General features: G+C 39.4%; 1 protein-coding gene across 1 annotated transcript in view; it reads right to left on the reverse strand.

Moving 5' to 3' along the window:
• The window catches only part of CSMD1 (CUB and Sushi multiple domains 1), a 2,034,615-nt gene that overhangs the window by 380,876 nt on the left and 1,633,677 nt on the right, over positions 1 to 20,062 (reverse strand). Inside the window, exons 22-23 of the mRNA XM_015144705.3 lie at positions 12,300 to 12,469; positions 7,618 to 7,774 (exon numbers count right to left, since the gene is read on the reverse strand). Coding sequence (XP_015000191.3) covers positions 7,618 to 7,774; positions 12,300 to 12,469 — 327 coding nt within the window. The remainder of the gene's footprint in view (positions 1 to 7,617; positions 7,775 to 12,299; positions 12,470 to 20,062) is intronic.

Genomic DNA, 20,062 nt, shown 5'->3' on the forward strand with positions numbered 1-20,062 from the left:
ATTCTCACAACAAACAAATCTGCATAGTCCTTTAATATTATTTGCATTTTGCCACAGTGGAGACTGGGCTCAGAGGGGTGAATTCATGGATTGAAGTTCAAAGAGCAAAAGGTAGAAACCTGATCCAAGGCTTCTCTGTTCCCTAAAGTCTGACCTTCCTACCCAGCCCTTGTAGGTTTTTATTTTGGACTAATTTGCATGCACAGCACTGTGAGTAATCCTTAAGCATAGAAAACATTTCTCCCATAGCACTGTGTTCAGGTTAATGTTCAAAGTGCTTTGAGTAACTGAAGTTAGAAAAAACTCCCTATTCCTCTTGAACCACGGAACCATGGGCAGTTTCTCCAAACCTCTGTTCCCTCATACCTAAAGTAGTAGAAAAACAGTAACCGTGGGATTTTCATCAGTATTAAGTTAGATCGCAGCAAGGTCTTTGCGTGCGAGTTACAGTACATGCTAATCAGTCCCTTTGTGACCTGGGGTATTATGAGTGTTTCCAAGGCCCCTGAACCATGAGAACTGTCTCTACTTCCCATCACAAATCGTAGGAGTTCCTACGCCAAGAGACATGTGTCACCTTCTATAGCCTTTTTCACGACCCCTGTTAAACAGAGTCTGAAAAAAACATACTTAAATTCATATAGCACTTGGATGTTTTCAAAAGCCATTTCATATATGTTTTTTACATAAGTGAGGAAAGTAAACTATTATTGTCCCTGCTTCACAGATAAAATCAAGACTGGGAAAATTGAGCAGAGTAAGAACTAGAGGAAAGATGCTTTACCCCGGTCTCCCAGTCTGATTTTGTCTCACTTTGCCACAGAGCAAGGGGCACACTGAGAGCACGTCCTTCATCACAGAGCCCTGTGCCCGCATCCAGACAGAGGACCCAGAGACTATGTTCCCGCTGTGGGCGAGAGCCCTGCAAACATAACTTCCTGTTTTCAGAACAGATTCAGAGTCCCGTTTCCAGCTGCATGCGTCACTGGCCCTGCGCTGTGAGTGGGCTTCCAGGACAGGCACAGCTCCTGTCTAATTCATAGAGCACCTGGCACTGACCTTAATCTGTAGCATGTCTAAGAGGGTCAGCTCCTAGGCCAACAAGCCTTCTCCGAAACACAGCTCTTGTGATAATGCTCCCCCCAAGAAAGTGAGTTAATTCTAGGAGACTGACCATATGGCAGGTTGCTATATGAATTCGACAGGAGTTGTGCCTGAGGGGGTGTCCTGAAGACTGTAGCTTTCCAGAGAGGCCGGGAGCTGGGGTTGGCCAGGCCTTGCTGCCCCCCTGCCTCCAGAGCACGGCTGACTAACCCCCTGGAACCCTGGGCATGATAACAGGAAGATTGAAAAGGGTTCAGTACATGACTCTGCCACAAACTAACATGACAGACTCTCTCTATCCCCACCTTCCATCCCCTTACTTATCTCAAAGTCTAGAACCTTTCACAAGCGGAAAAGATTTTTTATAAGCATATTGAATTGGATGAAATGAATTGCTTTTATTATTCCTCAATTTTTAATTAAACATTTTTATATCTATTCAGCCAATATTTATGAAGCATCCCTTAGAAGCAAGCCAGGGGTAGTCACTGTCCTGCGTAATTACACCCACGCCTGACCCTCACCCACAAGGTTTATTCTACAACCAAAATTTAAGCTTGGGTTTATTTTGATGGCCCTAAAGATCTCTTTGCGGTCGGCAGTCCTGCCTAAACAATGAGATAGGTGTAAAGAATGACAGGATGTTCTCGGTAAGTGATGGCCGCTCTTTCATCAATGCTGTGTCCAGTGCTGATGTTCAGGGAATGCATATCCACAAAACCAGCGCCTGGACAGAGCAGCCCATGGCCTCAAGCTCAACCATCTCAAAATGATTCAAAGAAAGACCAGTCCTGCGTCTGCTGAGATCAAGTGCTCCCTAGGAGTTTGGGCACTGATCACACATTCACCTGGAACCAGTCTAGTGGACCAAGGGAAAGTCAGCCCAGAGGGATCTGATTATTTTTTGTGTCATTAAACCAAAGTATCCCTTTGAGTGGCTTTGCTACAGACCCAGACCCTAAGTGTTTATGATGTTCCTTCTGCCTCTGTTCAAACTTCTGCCAATACCCTCTGGCCAGGAAATCACTGGCAGTTTGTGGAAGGGAAGCTCGAGTAGGATTTCCCCGATGAGCCTCTTCATCACGTCTGCACTGTAGACACCTCTCCAGCTTCCTGCTTTGGCAGCTGCTTTTGTTTCCCAAGCGACATCATTTATGAAACTTAATGCCAAGCAGGCCTTGTGGGATTGGAATTGTGTCCAAAAATAAATGCAAATACAAAAGGAGCCCCTTGAGGAGTCTGTCATCCATCTGAGGTGCTAAAACCAGCCACAAGACACAACATATCGGATGTCCGAGTCCAGTTATTGAACCACATGTGTATGCCTGTCTTATCTCTATGTCCAGGTCACCTAGGCGTCCACGCCTCTGTGCCCAGGGAGTGGCTTAGCCATGTGTGGGTGCTGGGCGTTTCTTGACAAGTTTAGTCAGTGTCCATGGAACAGAAACTAGCGAGTGAAAGAGGGCGGTAGACCGTGACCAAGTACATCAGTAAAATAATGGGAACTGTGTAAATCAAAACACAGCTAAGTATAATAAAGGGAAACACGGAGAATTCAGGATAGTGATAAGGGGACCAATTTAGGATTCCCCAAAATGAAAATTTACAGGGATGAGAAATCTGGTTGTGGGGCAGGATAAAGAGAAGAAATTGTGAATGTCCCTATTTCCATGTCTCTAAATTAAACAGCGTTGCAAAGTGTCTGGGCTCAGAGGCAGGGCCTCTCCCGGGAGACCAGCTATGCAGCTGATTCATTTTCAGGGCTGGCCAGTGCACTCCTGCAGGGTGCATCCTGAGGACTGTAACTTTCCAGAGAAAGGGCTTTATTTTTTCTTTTTAAAATAATTGGTACAAAATTGCCATATGGAATTGTGGCAGCTGTATCTCGCAGATCCAATTGTTCATCTCCAGCCTTTCAATGTTTGTTTGGAATGTCTTTTATACCCATCTGTAATTCCTTATCCATTTTCACGAGTCCTTCACTTCAAGCCTCTGTTTGGAGAACATTTTAAAGATGTGCCTGACTATAGGTCCTCTTCTCTATCAAAAAAGTGAGATTTTTAAGAGCCCAGGGTAGGGGGGTTGCCTTAGGAAAGCTAACCAGCTGTCATTCGAAAGCATCCCCTGGGTGATTTTGTAGGCTCAGACATCTGGTTCCATCGGTGTACCCCAAATAGATTTATCTCATCAGAGGGCCCACAGGACTTTAATTTAACATCAGAATGCCAGTTCTGTAATTTGAAATAATTGATGAAGCTGGTCCATGTACCAGAAACCCTGTATCAACATCAATAAATCACCTTCAGAAGGCTACTCTGATAACCAACGCTTCTGTTACTTAAGGTGAAACTCTTCTTGCCTGAGACAGTTCTGTGGACCCTTGGTGTCCCCAGGGAATACAAACTGAATGACAATGATCCAGTCTAAGCGTCTTATGTCACAGATCACACATCTGTGTAACGTGCAAAGAAGTACAAGCAAGTGGACACTCATTGTCCCCGATTTCACAGAGCTATGGGTTATGACTCCATTTGACATCATTATACACCAGAAGCATATTATCTGGTATGAAAATAGACAAATCTGGAATGAAAAGCAGTGTTTTGTAATGAAGGTACACTTTTAAAGTTTTATTTTGGTCTGACTTACTATGCAGAAAACAGTAGTTGCTTCACAAATGCCTATTCACTAACGTATTTATTCCAGTTTGGCCCAAAGATATTCTGGCTTTTCTTCCCTGCCAATTCCTTTGCATGTGTCAATATCGGTCAATATATTTGATGCCTGCCAAAGCAGGGTCACCTAAAATCATTGAAAATAAGTTCATCCACAATTCCGGTATTCAGTTAGAAGGCCTGGATTTGGGTTGCAATTACACTACTCCCTGTGTGTGCAGCAAATCACTAAAAGATTTGAAGACTCGGTTTTTGTTTTTGTTTTTTCTTTTTTTAAATTTATTTTTATTTATTATTATTATTATACTTTAAGTTCTAGGGTACATGTGCATAACGTGCAGGTTTGTTACATATGTATACTTGTGCCATGTTGGTGTGCTGCACCCATCAACTCGTCAGCACCCATCAACTCGTCATTTACATCAGGTATAACTCCCAATGCAATCCTTCCCCCCTTCCCCTCCCCATGATAGGCCCCGGTGTGTGATGTTCCCCTTCCCGAAGACTCAGTTTTTAATTCATAAAGAAGAGTAAAAGGAGCTATTTCCCAAGACCTGGAATTACCAAGATTGTAAAGTTGAAAGGTACCTAAGTGTATGCTTTTGTAAATTTTAAGGGATAAACAAATATTGTTTGTACCCATTTCTAAAAATGTTAGGGTTTTTTAAATTAAGCTATATATTTTACTCTCTGTTGACATTTTCTAATCTACTCATGTATATGCATTAATTGTGGATCTGAAACATTTAAATACTAATGTTTCCTTAAGTAATGCAATTAACTAGCAAGAGGCAATTACAAAAGTCTTTTGAAAATAGTTGAAAGTGTCTTTACACAGTCTTAAGTGTTAATAACTCGCATAAAATATTTTGTATAACCAGTCATCATTTCTGACACATCTTTTTGGGATATTTGATTCAGGTATTTGATCACCTTGGGGAGCTAGGGATTTCTTAGGCTTAATTACTTATATTTAAACCTAACAATTTAATGTGAGGTGAATACTATTTTGATTATATAGCTATCAGCACCACCAATTTTCTATTACAAATATATTTTCCCATCAGACAGTATGTTCCAACTCGAAGATAATCTTGCAAAGCAGATCTGAGGAGTGTCTGGGTTTTGTAGGTGGAACCAAAAAGGTGAAACAGGGAGAACAAGAAAATTACTCCTGTCAAATTGATTATAATAAGAGCCAAGTTCCAGTCCTCTCCAATATTTCTTTCTCCTATTTATAGAACATTTGTGCTACTATGTAATCAAAAATGTCCATAGAATTGAAAGGTGCCCTTAAACGGATGGATCGATTCAAGATTTTACAAAGCTATTCAGTGAAGTGGGAGTGATAGCAAAACATCCTAAAGTGATGCTGGATGCCTGTGAACAATAGAGTCACAGCATCCACATGGGGTCCAGGCAGGGCTGAGCCTTGCCCACTGACACAGGCCTTGGGTGAGGGAAGGTGGACATAATCATGGAACAAGCCGACCACCTCTAGTTTCCATCCAGTCACACAGCTCTGGAGCACATGGACCTTCCCAAGTGCCACCTGGACAACAAAAGAGGCTTCAGAGTTATGGAAACAGTTCAGTCTCCCTACATGGATTCCAAGCCCCTGAGACTCCAGTATGCATACATCTTTTCCTGGATACTTTGTGCATCACCGTGAGAAAATGAGACCAAGTGTTTATAAACGAGACATCATTCTTACTGGACATAGTTGGAGGAACATGGGAAACAGTTACTAGGGTTGGAAACGTAATGAGAAATAAAATACAAGCTGAGCACAATGTGTTTTCTGTGAAGCAGCCACGGGAAGGGAAATGGTGAGCTTAATAAGATCCCAACTTGCAGCAGTGTTGAGGGTGAGGTCACAGGAGAGAGGGAGGAACCCAGGCCAACGTTTTCTGCTCTTTGCCCAGGGAGCCGCAGCAGGGGCAGGATTTGTAAAAGGCAACGAAAACGTGTTCAGTGGCAAGAGAGTTGGAAGAACAACATAGGTGTGCACGGAACTTCCCCGTAATTAGACAAAATTTAATTTACCCACAGGCTTTTCAAACAGTTTTTCTTCTCAAGTATCTGTGTTCCTCTAAAACTAGTGTAGGGGCAAAGTAGTGGGGATGAAGCGACATCCGAGTAAGAAAACAAAATACATTGAACATCTCGACAGGGACGAGAAGTGGAAAAAGCAATCACAATAGCATTCATCCTATCTGCAAGCAAAATGGCTTTACGAGAGCTCTTTGAGACATTTCTAAGAGCGGAATTCTGGAAAGTAAAATTCCAGTAAAAATTATAATTACAGGTTGACCTTGTAACATCAATTATCAGTTCATTGTGCATCAATATCAATTCATAGGCTTTCTATTGACTCAGTCTTTTCAACGGTATTAGCACAAAAGTCAAAACTGGTTTTCTCATGATTTTAGCCACACGTATTCTATTTTTTTGCCCAAAGTCTTACAATTCTTCACCTGTGATTTTTCCTCCTCAGAGGGATTTGAGGTGATTAATCTTCCTCTTAGGTACCTGGATTAACTTTGGGTCTGTGGGATGATTATTATCTTTTCTAGGCCCTTTTTTGCCCATCCGTCAAATAAAGGTGTCCGTCACTAACATGCTTTTACGCTCAAATCCCCAAACTTTTAAATTTCTAAAGTCATGGTGTTCAGTATCATATGGTTTTTAAATTTATCTGATGAGTGAAGGATTTGACAATTCCATATACTTTAAACATGTTAATTAATTAGTTAAATTTAATTACTTATCCACACCAAATAGCTTTTTCTTTTCCTTCAGAACTAAAAATGCTATAAATGGCAGTTATCATATTGCAAATTCCTGCTTTTGGAACACAGCATCTCTTTTATTTCCCTGTTCTTTTGGCTTCTTTGTTTACGTCTTTAAAAACATATTCCACATTGATTTGTTCATACAAATGAGGGTGAGCACCGAAAACTGGGAGCTGCAGGTTCAATCCTGGCTCCACCAACTCTTAAAACTGTTATCTAACTATTGCAAGAACAGAAAACCAAACACCGCACGTTCTCACTCATAGGTGGGAACTGAACAATGAGATCACTTGGACATGGGAAGGGGAACATCACACACTGGGTCCTATTGTGGGAAGGGGGTAGGGGGGAGGGATAGCATTAGGAGATATACCTAATGTAAATGACGAGTTAATGGGTGCAGCACACCAACATGGCAGATGTATACATATGTAACAAACCTGCACGTTGTGCACATGTACCCTAGAACTTAAAGTATAATAAAGAAAAAAAAATCCTGTTATCTTTGGCAAGTATTGAAAGTATTCTTCTTAGTTCTCTCATCTCAAAAATTAGTGGTGAAAAGAAAATAATTTACTACATACAGTTGTTATGTGTGTGTGCTTATACATATATATATGATTAAATGTATAAAAATATATATATGCGTGCATGTGTCATTCAAAGTCTATTACCTCCAGTTACCTCAAACATTTCTTCTAAATCCTTCATATATAAGCACATGAATTTTTATCATTGTGTACTATATACACTATACCACAATCAATATATTTAAGCCCATCAGATCTAAAATGTTTTATGTTTCCTTTTCAGGTCCAACTATTTTGTTATTAAAATTAATATTTCCAAGTAGATAAATTTCAAGCAACTACTAGTAATGTGTCTAAGTATACAAACCAGTCAACAGAGTACAGAATTAAACTGCAATCCAAAAGACAGTAGGCAGCCAGAACAAAATCAATATTTAAAACTTAACATAAGCCAGGTATCAGATGTGTCCTGACAAAATGAAAAAGAATGTGATTAAGTCGTACATTACTTACTGGTATAGGTGAGTTGAAAACCTTGGTCGGTGTCAGATCCGTTGGTGTTGAACTCAAGCCACAGGTGATTGGACGTGCTGTTTAGGATCAGCCTCAGCAGCTCATTTTTAGTGAAGGTGCCCAGTGGACGTGAGGAACTGTCTTTTCCATCGTAGACCTGATGAAAATCACAGCATGAGTCTCTCTATGCCTTCATTGGATTCTTATGTTAGTAATGTTAATAAGACATCCAAATCTTCAAAGACGCCGTTTTATACGATACTTACAAAAGGCATATAGTGTATAGAAAGTTAAATGAAGGACTTAGTGCTAAATCATATTCGTTCTTTAAGTTTTATCTTTACCATTAACATTAGAGGCAAAAGATCCCATTCTTGTTCAGATCATTTCATATTCATTACTTTAAGAGCTCTTTCTGTGTTTACTTAAAATTAAATAAATATTTCTTTTAATTTTCAGGTTTCACTACCTACCTTTTTATTCCTTTTCTCATAGTTCAGTTATAAAAGTGGGAAGGATTTATAATATTTTAGTCTTGACTATCTCCTCCGAACTCTCAACTAAGTCAAAGACCATACCCTTCCCTTCTGTTCCCTTCTGTCTGGATGCATTAAAGGACAACACGGTGTGCCGGAATCTTGTCACATTCTGTAGTGTGCAAGCCTGACATGGCTTTCATCTTGAATTTGTAATAACAGAAGTATCTCATCATGTAATAATAACACAGAAGTGTGATGTTGCTTAAAGTGCTCTGTATGTGACATTATCTTCCCAAGGACTTGTAAAGCGAGAGTAGATACAATAAGTATACGGAACATAAAGAAGACATGGCTTGGTTTTGACCAGTCGGGAGAGGGAAAGTTCAGTCATGATTCCCAACTTTTGGGGAGACAGGTCACACGGTGGGGAGCAGTGGGTTGGTGTCACCGTTATATTCTGAATGAGGATTGGGTAAAAGTGTTTCAGCCACGCACTTTCTGCCAACGCCCTGAGGCTCAGGTAACAGAAACAGCACTGCCTTTCTGGTAGGACAAATACCTAATGCATGCGGGGCTTAAAACCTAGATGATAGGTTGATAGGTGCAGTCAATCACCATGGCACTTGTATACCTATATAACAAACCTGCAATTTCTGCACAGGTTAATTCCCGGAGCTTAAAATAAAATGAAAAAGTCAATGCAGCAGTCCTCGCATCCCAATAACAATAGAGCACTAGGTGGGCACAGCTAATCCACCTGCCTCCCTCACTAGCAGGGGGCCATAAAAACAAACATTTATTACATTATATTGGAAAATGCTCAGTTTGTCTTAATAGAAAAATGGAACCCTAACTAAATAAAATTAAACAGAGTCTTAGTAGGCTCTTCCAAAGTGTTTGTTTCTTTTCCCCACTTATTTCCTCTTTATACGGGTTAATTCTTCTTTCATTGTCTTTCAATTAATATATAAACCCAGGGATGTACACAGACACACATACTCAGAAAAGGAGAAAATACATTTAGAAAAGATGATTTTGTGGGTAGTTATTTCATTACAACTAAATATGGACATGCTAGTGGGGTAGAATCAGATACCCTTTAATCTCCTTACTAAAAGACTATTGTCCCAGGTCATTGTTTAAAAACCATTATTTGCTTTATTCCATGTTTTTATTGGATGAGCCAGGGTCTGACATCCAGAGGCTAAAAGGCTTTAAGTCTAGAGGAGTCTGGGTCAAAGAAAAAATGTGCAGATCTCCCCAGGAAGGCCTTGGGCTACCCCGTATACCGTGGAATTTTCTGTAATTCACAGAAATCCATGAAGACGGGGAAACACGAAAGAACTGGACACTCCGTGAAGCCCCTGCTTGGTCCTGACACACTGTGAGCTCATCTGCTCTCCTGAATCTTGGCTTCCTCATGAGGACTTGACCAAGTGCACTGTGGATCCCTGAGAGATTGCACCTCGCTCCCAGTGGTTTCACGGTTAGAACCACTAAACATAAACAGCTCAAAGGCTTAATCGTAAGATTCTTCAGAACAGGAGTTCTTCCTTCTTTATCCACGTCATCAGCAATTAGCACTGGGTCCAACCACCGACACCCCCAGAGAACAGGCATGTCACTGATGAACATGGAGCTTTCCCCTGTCAGTTCTCTAAAGTTAAAATCTGGGTTCAGGTTTTGCATTGATCACAAATAAAAACCCAGATAGGAGTGGAAGTCAGAAGACTTGATTTCTGATCCCAATGGAATGAGGAACAGGCTACACCTGTTCTGTACAACATTTCTTAGTTATCTTTTTTCACCTATAAGTAGCTAGATTCAAAGGGTTCTTTCAGTTATTAGAGAAAGCCTTCTGGATTCACCTGTTTAATACAAGGCTGTAAGTATTTGCACTACAGACCCTCCTCAGAGTTTGGCATTTAATCAATGCCATATACTTTAAGGGATGTTGCTGGGTTAGCAGATGATCACAGATCAGAAAACGTCACACAGAATGTTAGCATGACAATACTGAAAGTTCTGGGGAAATTTTTCCCCGTTTAACAGAAACTATACCCTGCAGATTTATTTCCAAAATTAATTGTGCTTTCCATTCTATATTCCTTTCATGACATGTTTCTGAGAGCTCGATATCTATGATTTTTCCACATGAAGCAAGAAAACATCATATTTATTTATGTGTGCAGGGGTTGCGTGAATATAAAATTTTAGTCTTTATTATTACATCGCAGTATGTGCGAGGGATCAATGTGAACAGCATTAGGCTCAAAAATTAAGATAATTTTACTAGAAATGTTTTTAACAGAGATCTTTATTAGCATATTTAACAAAATATATGCCTGCAAAACATGTAGGCATTTTATACGATTGACAGCTTCTCTGTAATTAAATGTGAGAAGCAAGTTTTTTTAAAAAAACTTTTTGTTATAATCAACAACTTTAAATGGCATGCAATCACAAATGAACGTAATTTCCTTCCTTCCATTCCAATAATATTTATCCTTGTATATTTTATGCAGTATCTCTAATCACTCACCTGCACTAAAGTATAGTTAAGAGTTATTTAAAAGTTTGCCTTAAAGGCTTACTGACTTCTAAATTTGAGGTTATTAAAAAATTCAGAAAATGCCTACTTGTGATGTAACTATTTTTTTTTTAGATTAGTAAGAATGTGCTAGTTTCCGGCCTAAAAACCACTTCTTAATTACAGTCCCTCATACTGCCAGCGTGAGCTTTCAAAAGACTATTAAAATGAAAGAACAACTAGAATAAAACCACTCTGCTAAATGATGACATTGAAATACAGTCAAACGCGGCCTTAGGAGGAAGGAAGGCCCTTTCATCTCCTGACCTGTGCACATAACTTCTAATGAGGTCAAGTGGAGCCCAGCGGGGGCTCCATTCCAGCCATTCTGTAAAGGGAGGACAAACAGGGTTTTCCCTTTTACTTGGCTTTCTGCATATTCTCTTATAATGCTCATAGTTCAAAGTGAGTTGACAGTACTGAATCTAAAATGCATCATTATGTGCATCTAGGTAGATGTAAATTAATTGAAAAACCCCAGGAATTTTAAAAAGGGAATAAAAAGAGCCACGTGTTCCTTTCTTGCCCGAAACCAGGCTTCTGTTCAATGAAATTGCTCACCTCACTGAAATAAGCAGGTGATTGGACGGGTGATTTCTAGCAGGGGTGTCCAATCTTTCGGCTTCCCTGAGCCATGCTGAAAGAACTGTCTTGGGGCACACATAAAATACACTAACACTAACGATAGCTGATGAGCTTTACGAAAATCACAAACACAAACAGTCTCATAGTGTTTTAAATATGTTTACAAATTTGTGTTGGGCCACAGGCAAAGCTGTGTTGGGCCACATGTGGCCTGTGGGCCGCGGGTTGGACGAGATTGTATCACAGCATTAGGTCTTGTTGCTTAAATCTTTTCCCTTTCAGTGCCCCGAGGCTAGGCTGCCCATTCTCCAGACCCTAGATCATAGAAGGTTTCCAGTTTATTGAAATACGTACAGGAGAGGTGAAAATTATATCAGAATCTTAGGAGTTAAGGGGCATTTCTGGTTGGAGCTGGGATTTTATAAATCAAGGCAGGACTTGGGTACCCCTGCAATCAATATTGAGATTCTGTCTTGTCCTGGCTTGGGGTCTCCTCATCAGCCCTGTCTGTGATCTGATCACCGTGGCTGGATTTGCCTCTATTATCACTTCAGAACCTTTCCAGCTTTCCACACTATGGCCACATTTAAAAATCAAGATTAACTACAGAAAGGGTTGGTTTGAGGACCCTGCAAGTTTTAATAGTTACAATTATGTGCCAGACACAATGCTAGGAACATCCACTTATGTTATTAGATTAAATCCTCAAGACAGTCCAAAAATGTAGGTATAGCTGTATTTTCTTACACATAAGGACGCTGAAGATCAAAAGTGTTAAATAACTTACACGAGGTGCTGGACTAATAAATGTTAGATCTAGGTTTATCTACAAGGTTATTTCAAAGTCCACATATACTGTTCTAAGCGAAGTGATATGACACTTCCTTAAAATTATTTGTAAATAAATATAAATAAATCATACATAAAAGATACATCAATATGTGCATATATCTATATGTAGAAAAACAGACAATATATTTTTTGAGAAGAAAAGTTGGAGTCATCCTGTTGGAGAAGATTCTTTTTACCTTGAGAGTATCTCCTTCAAACAGCTGGAAGCTTCGTGCTCGGAGGTGGATACCCTTGCCGGCTTCTGTTTCTATTTTATAGATACACTCATGGTTATTATCATAATTGGATGGAAAATTTGGAGACAGTAATGTTCCTTCATTTCCTTTGACACTTGCTCCACATTCAGCTAAAATAAATAGGACATCAGAGAAAGAGGATTCAAAAGTGGAATTACTGTTTTTAACAGATTAAAACCTTTAAAATCATGATAGCTTCCTCTTCTATCAATGTATGTCTGTTAATAATATATTATTTTAAAATAGATCAGTGATTTTTTAAAATTGTTTTACCAACTGGACACAAAAAGATACCCCGCTTAGCTCATTTTCAAAAGTGTCTTATTTATTTTAACAGAATGACCTCTGACTATGTGGAAGCAGCATGGTCTCACACAGAGAGTTCTAGAATAAAACAGAGGTGCTCCGGCACCATGGCTGAGGAGCTGTGTCACCAGGTTGTCACAGCACCTCTCCCACTAGCCTCGTTCCTGTCTCATGAAATGTCTCCACCAATTCCCATGCACCCATTCTACCGTTGTTTCTCTGCAGTTTTTCTTCACTGGTATCTTATGGCACCAACTGGGACGCATTCAAAGGGGAATCTAACGACAGACCAAACCACTGAGTTATCTTGTCGCAGTCTTCAGGATGTCACAGCCCTGAAGGCCTTAGCATTATGTCTTAGGATGGAAGAACATTCAACGGCAGTAAATATCTGCTTCTCCCCCTTTCCCAATGAAGGAAGAGGATAGTTGACTTCTCGATCTAAATTTATACCAAACAAAATTCCTCTTATCAAGGTCAAAGTGAAAATACATACAACTGTCTACTTTCTGTCAACCTGCGGAAAGTCACTTAACTTTTCAGCACCTGTTTCACTGTGAAAGTGAACAGTTTAGGTCAAGAATGCTTCCGAATTTGTGTTGGGCCACAGGCAAGCCTGCGTCGGGGCGTATGTGGCCTGTGGGCCGCGGGTTGGACAAGATTGTATCACAGCATTAACTCTTGTTGCTCCAAAATTCTAAGTCCAATACAATCACACACACACACACACACACAAAATAATAAAGTGGCTACATATGCGGGTGCACACACACACAGAGGTTTGTATGTGCCAAGAGAGCTCCACAGGAGTCTGCACCAACAATTTTGCAGACTATACGATGTGCCCAGCACTCTGATGTAAATATCCCACAGAATGCCTATTCGTTTGAAGAATAATTGTTAGGTTGGAAACCGAGCATCAGTTAAATGCCAGGTATGTACTGAGAGTGGGAGGGAAGGATGCACAGTGTTCATTTTCCAGTGGGTTGCTCAAGGTCTTGCAGAATTTTGCAGATGATTTCTGCATGCCCATTGCCACGATGCTGATTCTCTCACACCCTCACTCCCTCTTTGACCATGAACACAATCAGCTACGTCACTGACCATGGGCATCCTAATCCACTTGCCAGCAGGAAGTTGCTAGAGATCCATGATTGCCCCCCAGTGATTTGTGCACACTGAATCTCAGAATGCTTCCATGTGGAAGGGTGTGGGGAGAAAGTCAGAGAGGAAAACACTTGACAACTTGGGTTCACTTCTCCCTCATCCTCCTTAAACAAAGATAGAAAGGCAGACTTTGGATATGGTTCTCAGGGTGCAAGTGTTGAGGGAGAAGTGCAGGCAATTGGTGACTCAAAGATGCCATTGGGAATTTAAAATCATTTTAAGAAATTACAGTAATATAATTATACAATCATAATTATATATTGTATAACTATAATAACTTAAAAACCATCTTAAAAGACATATATATATATACACCCATGAGTAGGTGTGTATTTATAAGTACATATAAATATATTTATATCTATAAAATATCTATATTATATATAATATATATCTACAAAATAGATATAAATATATAAATATGGAGAGAAAAGCAACTGATGTGTTTCTCATGCTCCATACTTGGGCATCCCTACTCCAGCCCACACCTTGCTGTGTTTGAACAGTGATCCTTCTCTGTTAGCAATTTGATGATTCGCAGACAGTGTAAGGTTGAAGAAAAATGGCTTTACAGGCTGGGGGCAGAGGCGCATGCCTGTAATCCCAGCACTTTGTGAGGCTGATGGGGGTGGATCACGAGGTCAAGAGATTGAGACCATCCTGGCCAACATGGTGAAACCATGTCTGTACTAAATATACAAAAATTAGCTGGGCGTGGTGGCGCACGCTTGTAGTCCCAGCTACTTGGGAGGCTGAGGCAGGATAATTGTTTGAACCTGAGAGGTGGAGGTTGCAGTGAGCTGAGATCCGCCACTGCCCTCATGGAGACATAGCAAGACTCCATCTCCAAAAAAAAAAAAAAAAAAAAAAAAGAGAGAGAAAGAAAAATGACTTTATAGTTTAAACTCAACAATAAGCTATTTAGATAGTAAGCTCCTTGGAAAAGTTAATAATTTGTGGATATTGAATATCTTTGTTGGATATTCTTTTATTTTTTTTTCCTTCCTGAAGAAAGTGTCTTTCACATAAAAGCCAAAATAAATGAAAATAAACTTTAAAGAAGCCAAGCTGTGTGTCCTCCCTTGGCTGCCCCATGGAGAGAAGAGTTGGGGTTTCCAGCTATAAAAGGTGCTGTCCTTAAAGGGAATAAAATAAGAACATAATTCTAACGACCAGAGAATGAAACCTAGTCACAAATATTAGGGAATATTTAAAATTGAATTTAACAAAAATCGACAAAGGCAACCATTCCAAATTTAGGTCTTTTGTTAGGTTTACAAGTTGAAAAACAATTCATGCAATTGAAGATATACTGGCATAGTGGCAAATAAATAAATCATTTTCAGGTGGGGAAGGAATGCTGGGACATGGGCACAGTCTCAGGTACAAGACAAATAGGATGTTTTTATGGCTTTATCAACATGACCGAAGTGAAGCATCACAGGAAGGAACTACGGGAAATGGGACTGCAAACACAGCCTGAACCAGGTTGTAGGGAATGCCTGCGCTTCCTTGAACCATGGCAGGAGTTCCCTGAAAGAGTTTGGAGCATGGACGTGCCCTGATAAAAGGATGTTTGGAAAAGAGGAATGCCCTAAAACAGTTGAATTTTAAAGACTCTAAACAAAAACACAGAAGGTATAGATGTTATGAAGATTGACTTGTGACACAAATTCTAGAATTTCAATAGAAGAGGAATATCTTTGAAGGTTCAAAGAAGTAATCGTAGGAAAAATGAGTTGTAGTAATACCATGCCTGATGGGGTATAGGAATTTATCTAATTTTTTTTTTTTGGTCTATATGTCACTTACATAATGCATGCTCTTATTACTATTACATCATTGGCTGGGCGTGGTGGCTCACATCTGTAATTCCAGCACTTTGGGAGGGCAAGGCGGGCAGATTACCTGAGGTCAGGAGTTCAAGACAAGCCTGGCCAACATGGTGAAACCCTATCTCTATTAAAAATACAAAAATTAGCCTTGCATGGTGGTGCATGCCTGTTGTCCCAGCTAATTGGGAGGCTGAGGCAGGAGACTTGCTTGAACCCAGGAGGCGGAAGTTGCAGTGAGCCGAGATCACGCCACCGCACTCTACCCTGGGCAACAAGAAAGAAGCTCTGTCTCAAAACAAAACAAAACAAAACAAACAAACAAACAAAACCATGGGAGTATATACCAAAACTAAACCCATGTTACACATGAGAAAACTGAGGCACAATAACACTAATTAACAGGCTCAAGATCACATAGCTGTGAGAGGCAGACTATTCTTTGAACCCCAGGCAATCTGCTATCAGAAGGTGCAATAATTGTGCTATGTTTGTTAATACACAATGTTGGTAATCATTCCTATTGGCAGATATTAAATAATCCGTGAGGGTTACTTGCTTATGACTTTAATAACCTTGTGAGTCCAACAGGATAGGAAAGTGATGCTGCTGAGGGAAGCAGCTTTCTGAATGGTGTAAGTTACTATTTTACAAAATGTTCTTTGAAGAAACATTGGTATACTTTTGGAGGCTTGTCTTCTGACTTAATTCTGTTTTCAAATTAAATTAGAAGAATTCTTGCCAAAGCTTGTTATCTCCTTTCCTATCTGCTCTCTAACACTACTCCTGCTGACCAAGATACCACCAGATAGCTCACATATCACAAAATGTTTCCTTTTCCTTGTTTCCACAGCTGTGCGGGTGGGCTCCCAGTATACAAAAATGGATACAACGTGATATTCAAATGAAAGAATGGATGTGTCAAAGAAACTGAGAGAGGTGCTCCAGACCCTGGAGCAGTATCGCGGAGGACATAATGTAATAAGACACTGATATTAAGTAAAGAGCAAGTGCTCAGAAAATTGCAACAGTTAAGTGACCAAAATTTCAAAAATTATTTGAGCTTGATTTCAAACATTCATTGAAAATCACCATTAGAACAATTAAATGCTTCATTTTAAAGAAGTTTTTTTCAATAGTCTATTTAATATTAAGATGAATGAATACAATGTTTCTTAATACAAATCACTTGCTGTTTTATAAAAAAGCTACTGAAATGGTAATTATAATTGAATTGTCACTTAGATTTTTGCAATTGAACGAAACTAATTAAAATTAAATTAACACAGGAGAAAGGAGTTAATTGATTTTTCAGTCAATTCTTCTGTACAAAGGCAGCTACCTGCGAAATTTGCTGTCTCAGTCTGCTTGGCCTGCTGTAGCAAAGTACCACAGAGAGAGTGGCCTCAACAACAGACAGACGTGGAGGCTAGGAAGTCCCAAATTCATAACATTAACCAAAGTGTCTGTATAAATTAATACATATTCAATATTAGGGAAAGTTATTTTATTGGGGACATTGAATAACTATTTATTTGATTATTTAAAAAACTAAGTAAAATATATAACCTCTCAATCTGCCTATTCAATACAGTTAAATTGGATTCAAATTCTACAGCTGAAGCAACTTGTCCACCTAAATAATGTTGAGCCTACACAATACCTCACATTTAACAGAGATGTTTCTTAACATAATGACTGAAAGTAAAGGTGTATGGCTCTGGTTATTAAAATGTGGACATTGTTGTGGGGCTTTTGAGGGCATTATGAAATTGGGAAAACCATTAATATTCAGACCTCTATGTTTTAGAAGCTTTATTTAAAAAGTACAGAAATAGAAAACAGCTCAACTAAGGAACAGAAACAGAAAATCTACCTTTCTCCTTTAAACCAAGTTCATTGTGTTCTACACAATAAGTAAATCTTGCCCATAATAGAAGTCTATATAAATCAAAATGTGCATGTCCATATTTACTCACAAAGAATATCTAAGAATTTCACAAAATGGTACTATTTTTAGCCCATGCATTATCCTAAAACCTTTATTTTTACAATTTAGTGCCATTATTGGATTAGCTTTTAAGAAGCAATAGAAACTAACATTTTAGCTTAGAACGTTGTTTCAAATTTTTAAACCCAAAATTAAAGAACTACATAGAATTATATACAGTTTAGTGATATATATCATATATATCACATATCACATGTGATGTATATCACATATCACATATATGTCTCATATATATCACGTATGATATGCATCTTATATATCACATGATATGCATCTTATATATCACATGATATGTATCATATATATTATATATATCACTAAACTCCATATATTGGTATTTTTAATGAGATATATGTTTAATATATCTCTCTCTATAGAGAGAGAGTTTAGTGTTAAACTAGATCTAAATTAAATTAAAATACAGGCAAGATATTTTGTTTTACTATGCCTGTCGGAAATAACTTATAATCCATTCAAAAATTGAGGATAAGGGTGTTGTTGATTTTTTTCTTTTTTTATTTCGACCAGTGACTTTCTACTTTGTCAAGCAAATAGAGTTAATACAGTTAATCAATAAGAGGCTATATCTCACTTTCATTCATTTTAAAAAAAATTTTCTTACTAGATATGCATTTAAGGCTTATGCTGACGTATATATACAGCCCTTTAACACCCTGTCTGAGAAAATTTTTTGTTCAAATAATTCTGAAATGATGTCATAGATGCAATATTAGGTTACAGAATTATAGTGAACATTTATCTCCATCATACGTGCTCTCTAACTTTGCTCCTGCTCTTTTGACCAAAATACTACAAAAAGTCACAAAACATCACAAAATATTCAGTTTTTGTTATTATTCAAAAGCTGTGCAGATGGAATTCTAAATGTCCTAAGCTAATCACGACTGCCCTGGCCACAATGACTGCTCAGGAATAGGCATGGGACTCAATGTGGGCCAGTGAGAGGAAACCCAGGACTTGTACATAAGCGATCTTGACATAGCTGTTTCCACAGAGCTGCAGGATGTGGGGCTACCGCACTGTATGTGATGATATGAGATTAGGAAGCCACCTAGTGCTTTACCCAGGTTGGCAAAACTGAGAGATGCTGAGACTTCAGGTTCTTGTTGATGAGGTTGAACCCTTGATCAAACCTCACCTGAAGCTGTCCCTATGTATGGACTTTATATCACCTTACCAATAAACTTTCATTTTGACTTGAGCCAATGTGGGCAACTTTTTCTCTAACTTGCAAGCGAAAAAGAAGATCCTAAACAATACATGTATAATACACATGCCAACACGTGCCAGAAGAGACGGATTGAGCATTGAGGTTGAATACCCAAGGTATATATGATATTATTTCTATCATCCTAAATACATCATCAGGTTGAAAAAAACCCTAAAATGAATAAACACAAATAATAAAAAACTTTCCACCTCTTTCACTGAAAAGTGACTTGATAGAAAAATAGTTCTCAGCTCAGACGCTCACTGGAAATTCCATTTAAGGTCAGACATTTATTAGGGAGGTTAAAATGGCATGCTTCTAACTCAGTCGACATTCCTTAGGCATCACCTGCAACCTTTGGTATGGATTTGCCTCTTTCCTTGCCACAGGCAAATCATTTTTATTTCTATAATTTTAGAGAAAGGAACATGAAGTATGGATGAATCAAATTTTTGAGATGAAAAGAGAAGCTTCTGAGGAAAGCAATTTTCCTCTTTTGGATACACAGAGCTTAGGGATGAGGCAGCCCACTGTAAAGCAGCCGTCAGTCCGAGGAGGGAGACAAAGAGATGAAGACAACTTGAGGCCGGGTGCAGTGGCTCACGCCTGTAATCCCAGCACTTTGGGAGGCCAAGGCAGGCTGATCACAAGATCAGGAGTTCGAGACCAGCCTGGCCAACATGGTGACACCCCGTCTCTATTAAAATTACAAAAATTATCTGGACGCGGTGGCGCGCGCCTGTAGTCCCACCAACTCGGGAGGATGAGGCAGGAGAATCACTTGAACTTGGGAGGCAGAGGTTGCAGTGAGCCAAGATCGCGTCACTGCACTCCAGCGTGGGTGACAAGAACAAAACTCTGTCTCAAAAAAAAAAAAAAAATGTAATGGCAAAAACTGCAATTACTTTGCACCAATCTTATAGAAAGAGCCCTGTTGCTCTGTGGGCCTGAGAGGGCTCCATCTGTCTGCACAAGGATGCTGGGTGAGTGCTGGGTGCACTCTGGAGAGCCAGTGAATGAGGGACTCTGAGCCAGGACAGAGTGGAGGGAGAGTGATTGCTCTGATTAGTAGGGGAAGCACTGACCAGGCTCTGTTACATTGGGCGAATCGATGGGGTTTTCACTTTGGAGAGAGCATTCTGCGAGCTGCGGCCCC

The sequence above is a fragment of the Macaca mulatta genome, chromosome 8, assembly GCF_049350105.2.
Source record: "Macaca mulatta isolate MMU2019108-1 chromosome 8, T2T-MMU8v2.0, whole genome shotgun sequence".
Lineage (NCBI taxonomy): Eukaryota > Metazoa > Chordata > Mammalia > Primates > Cercopithecidae > Macaca > Macaca mulatta.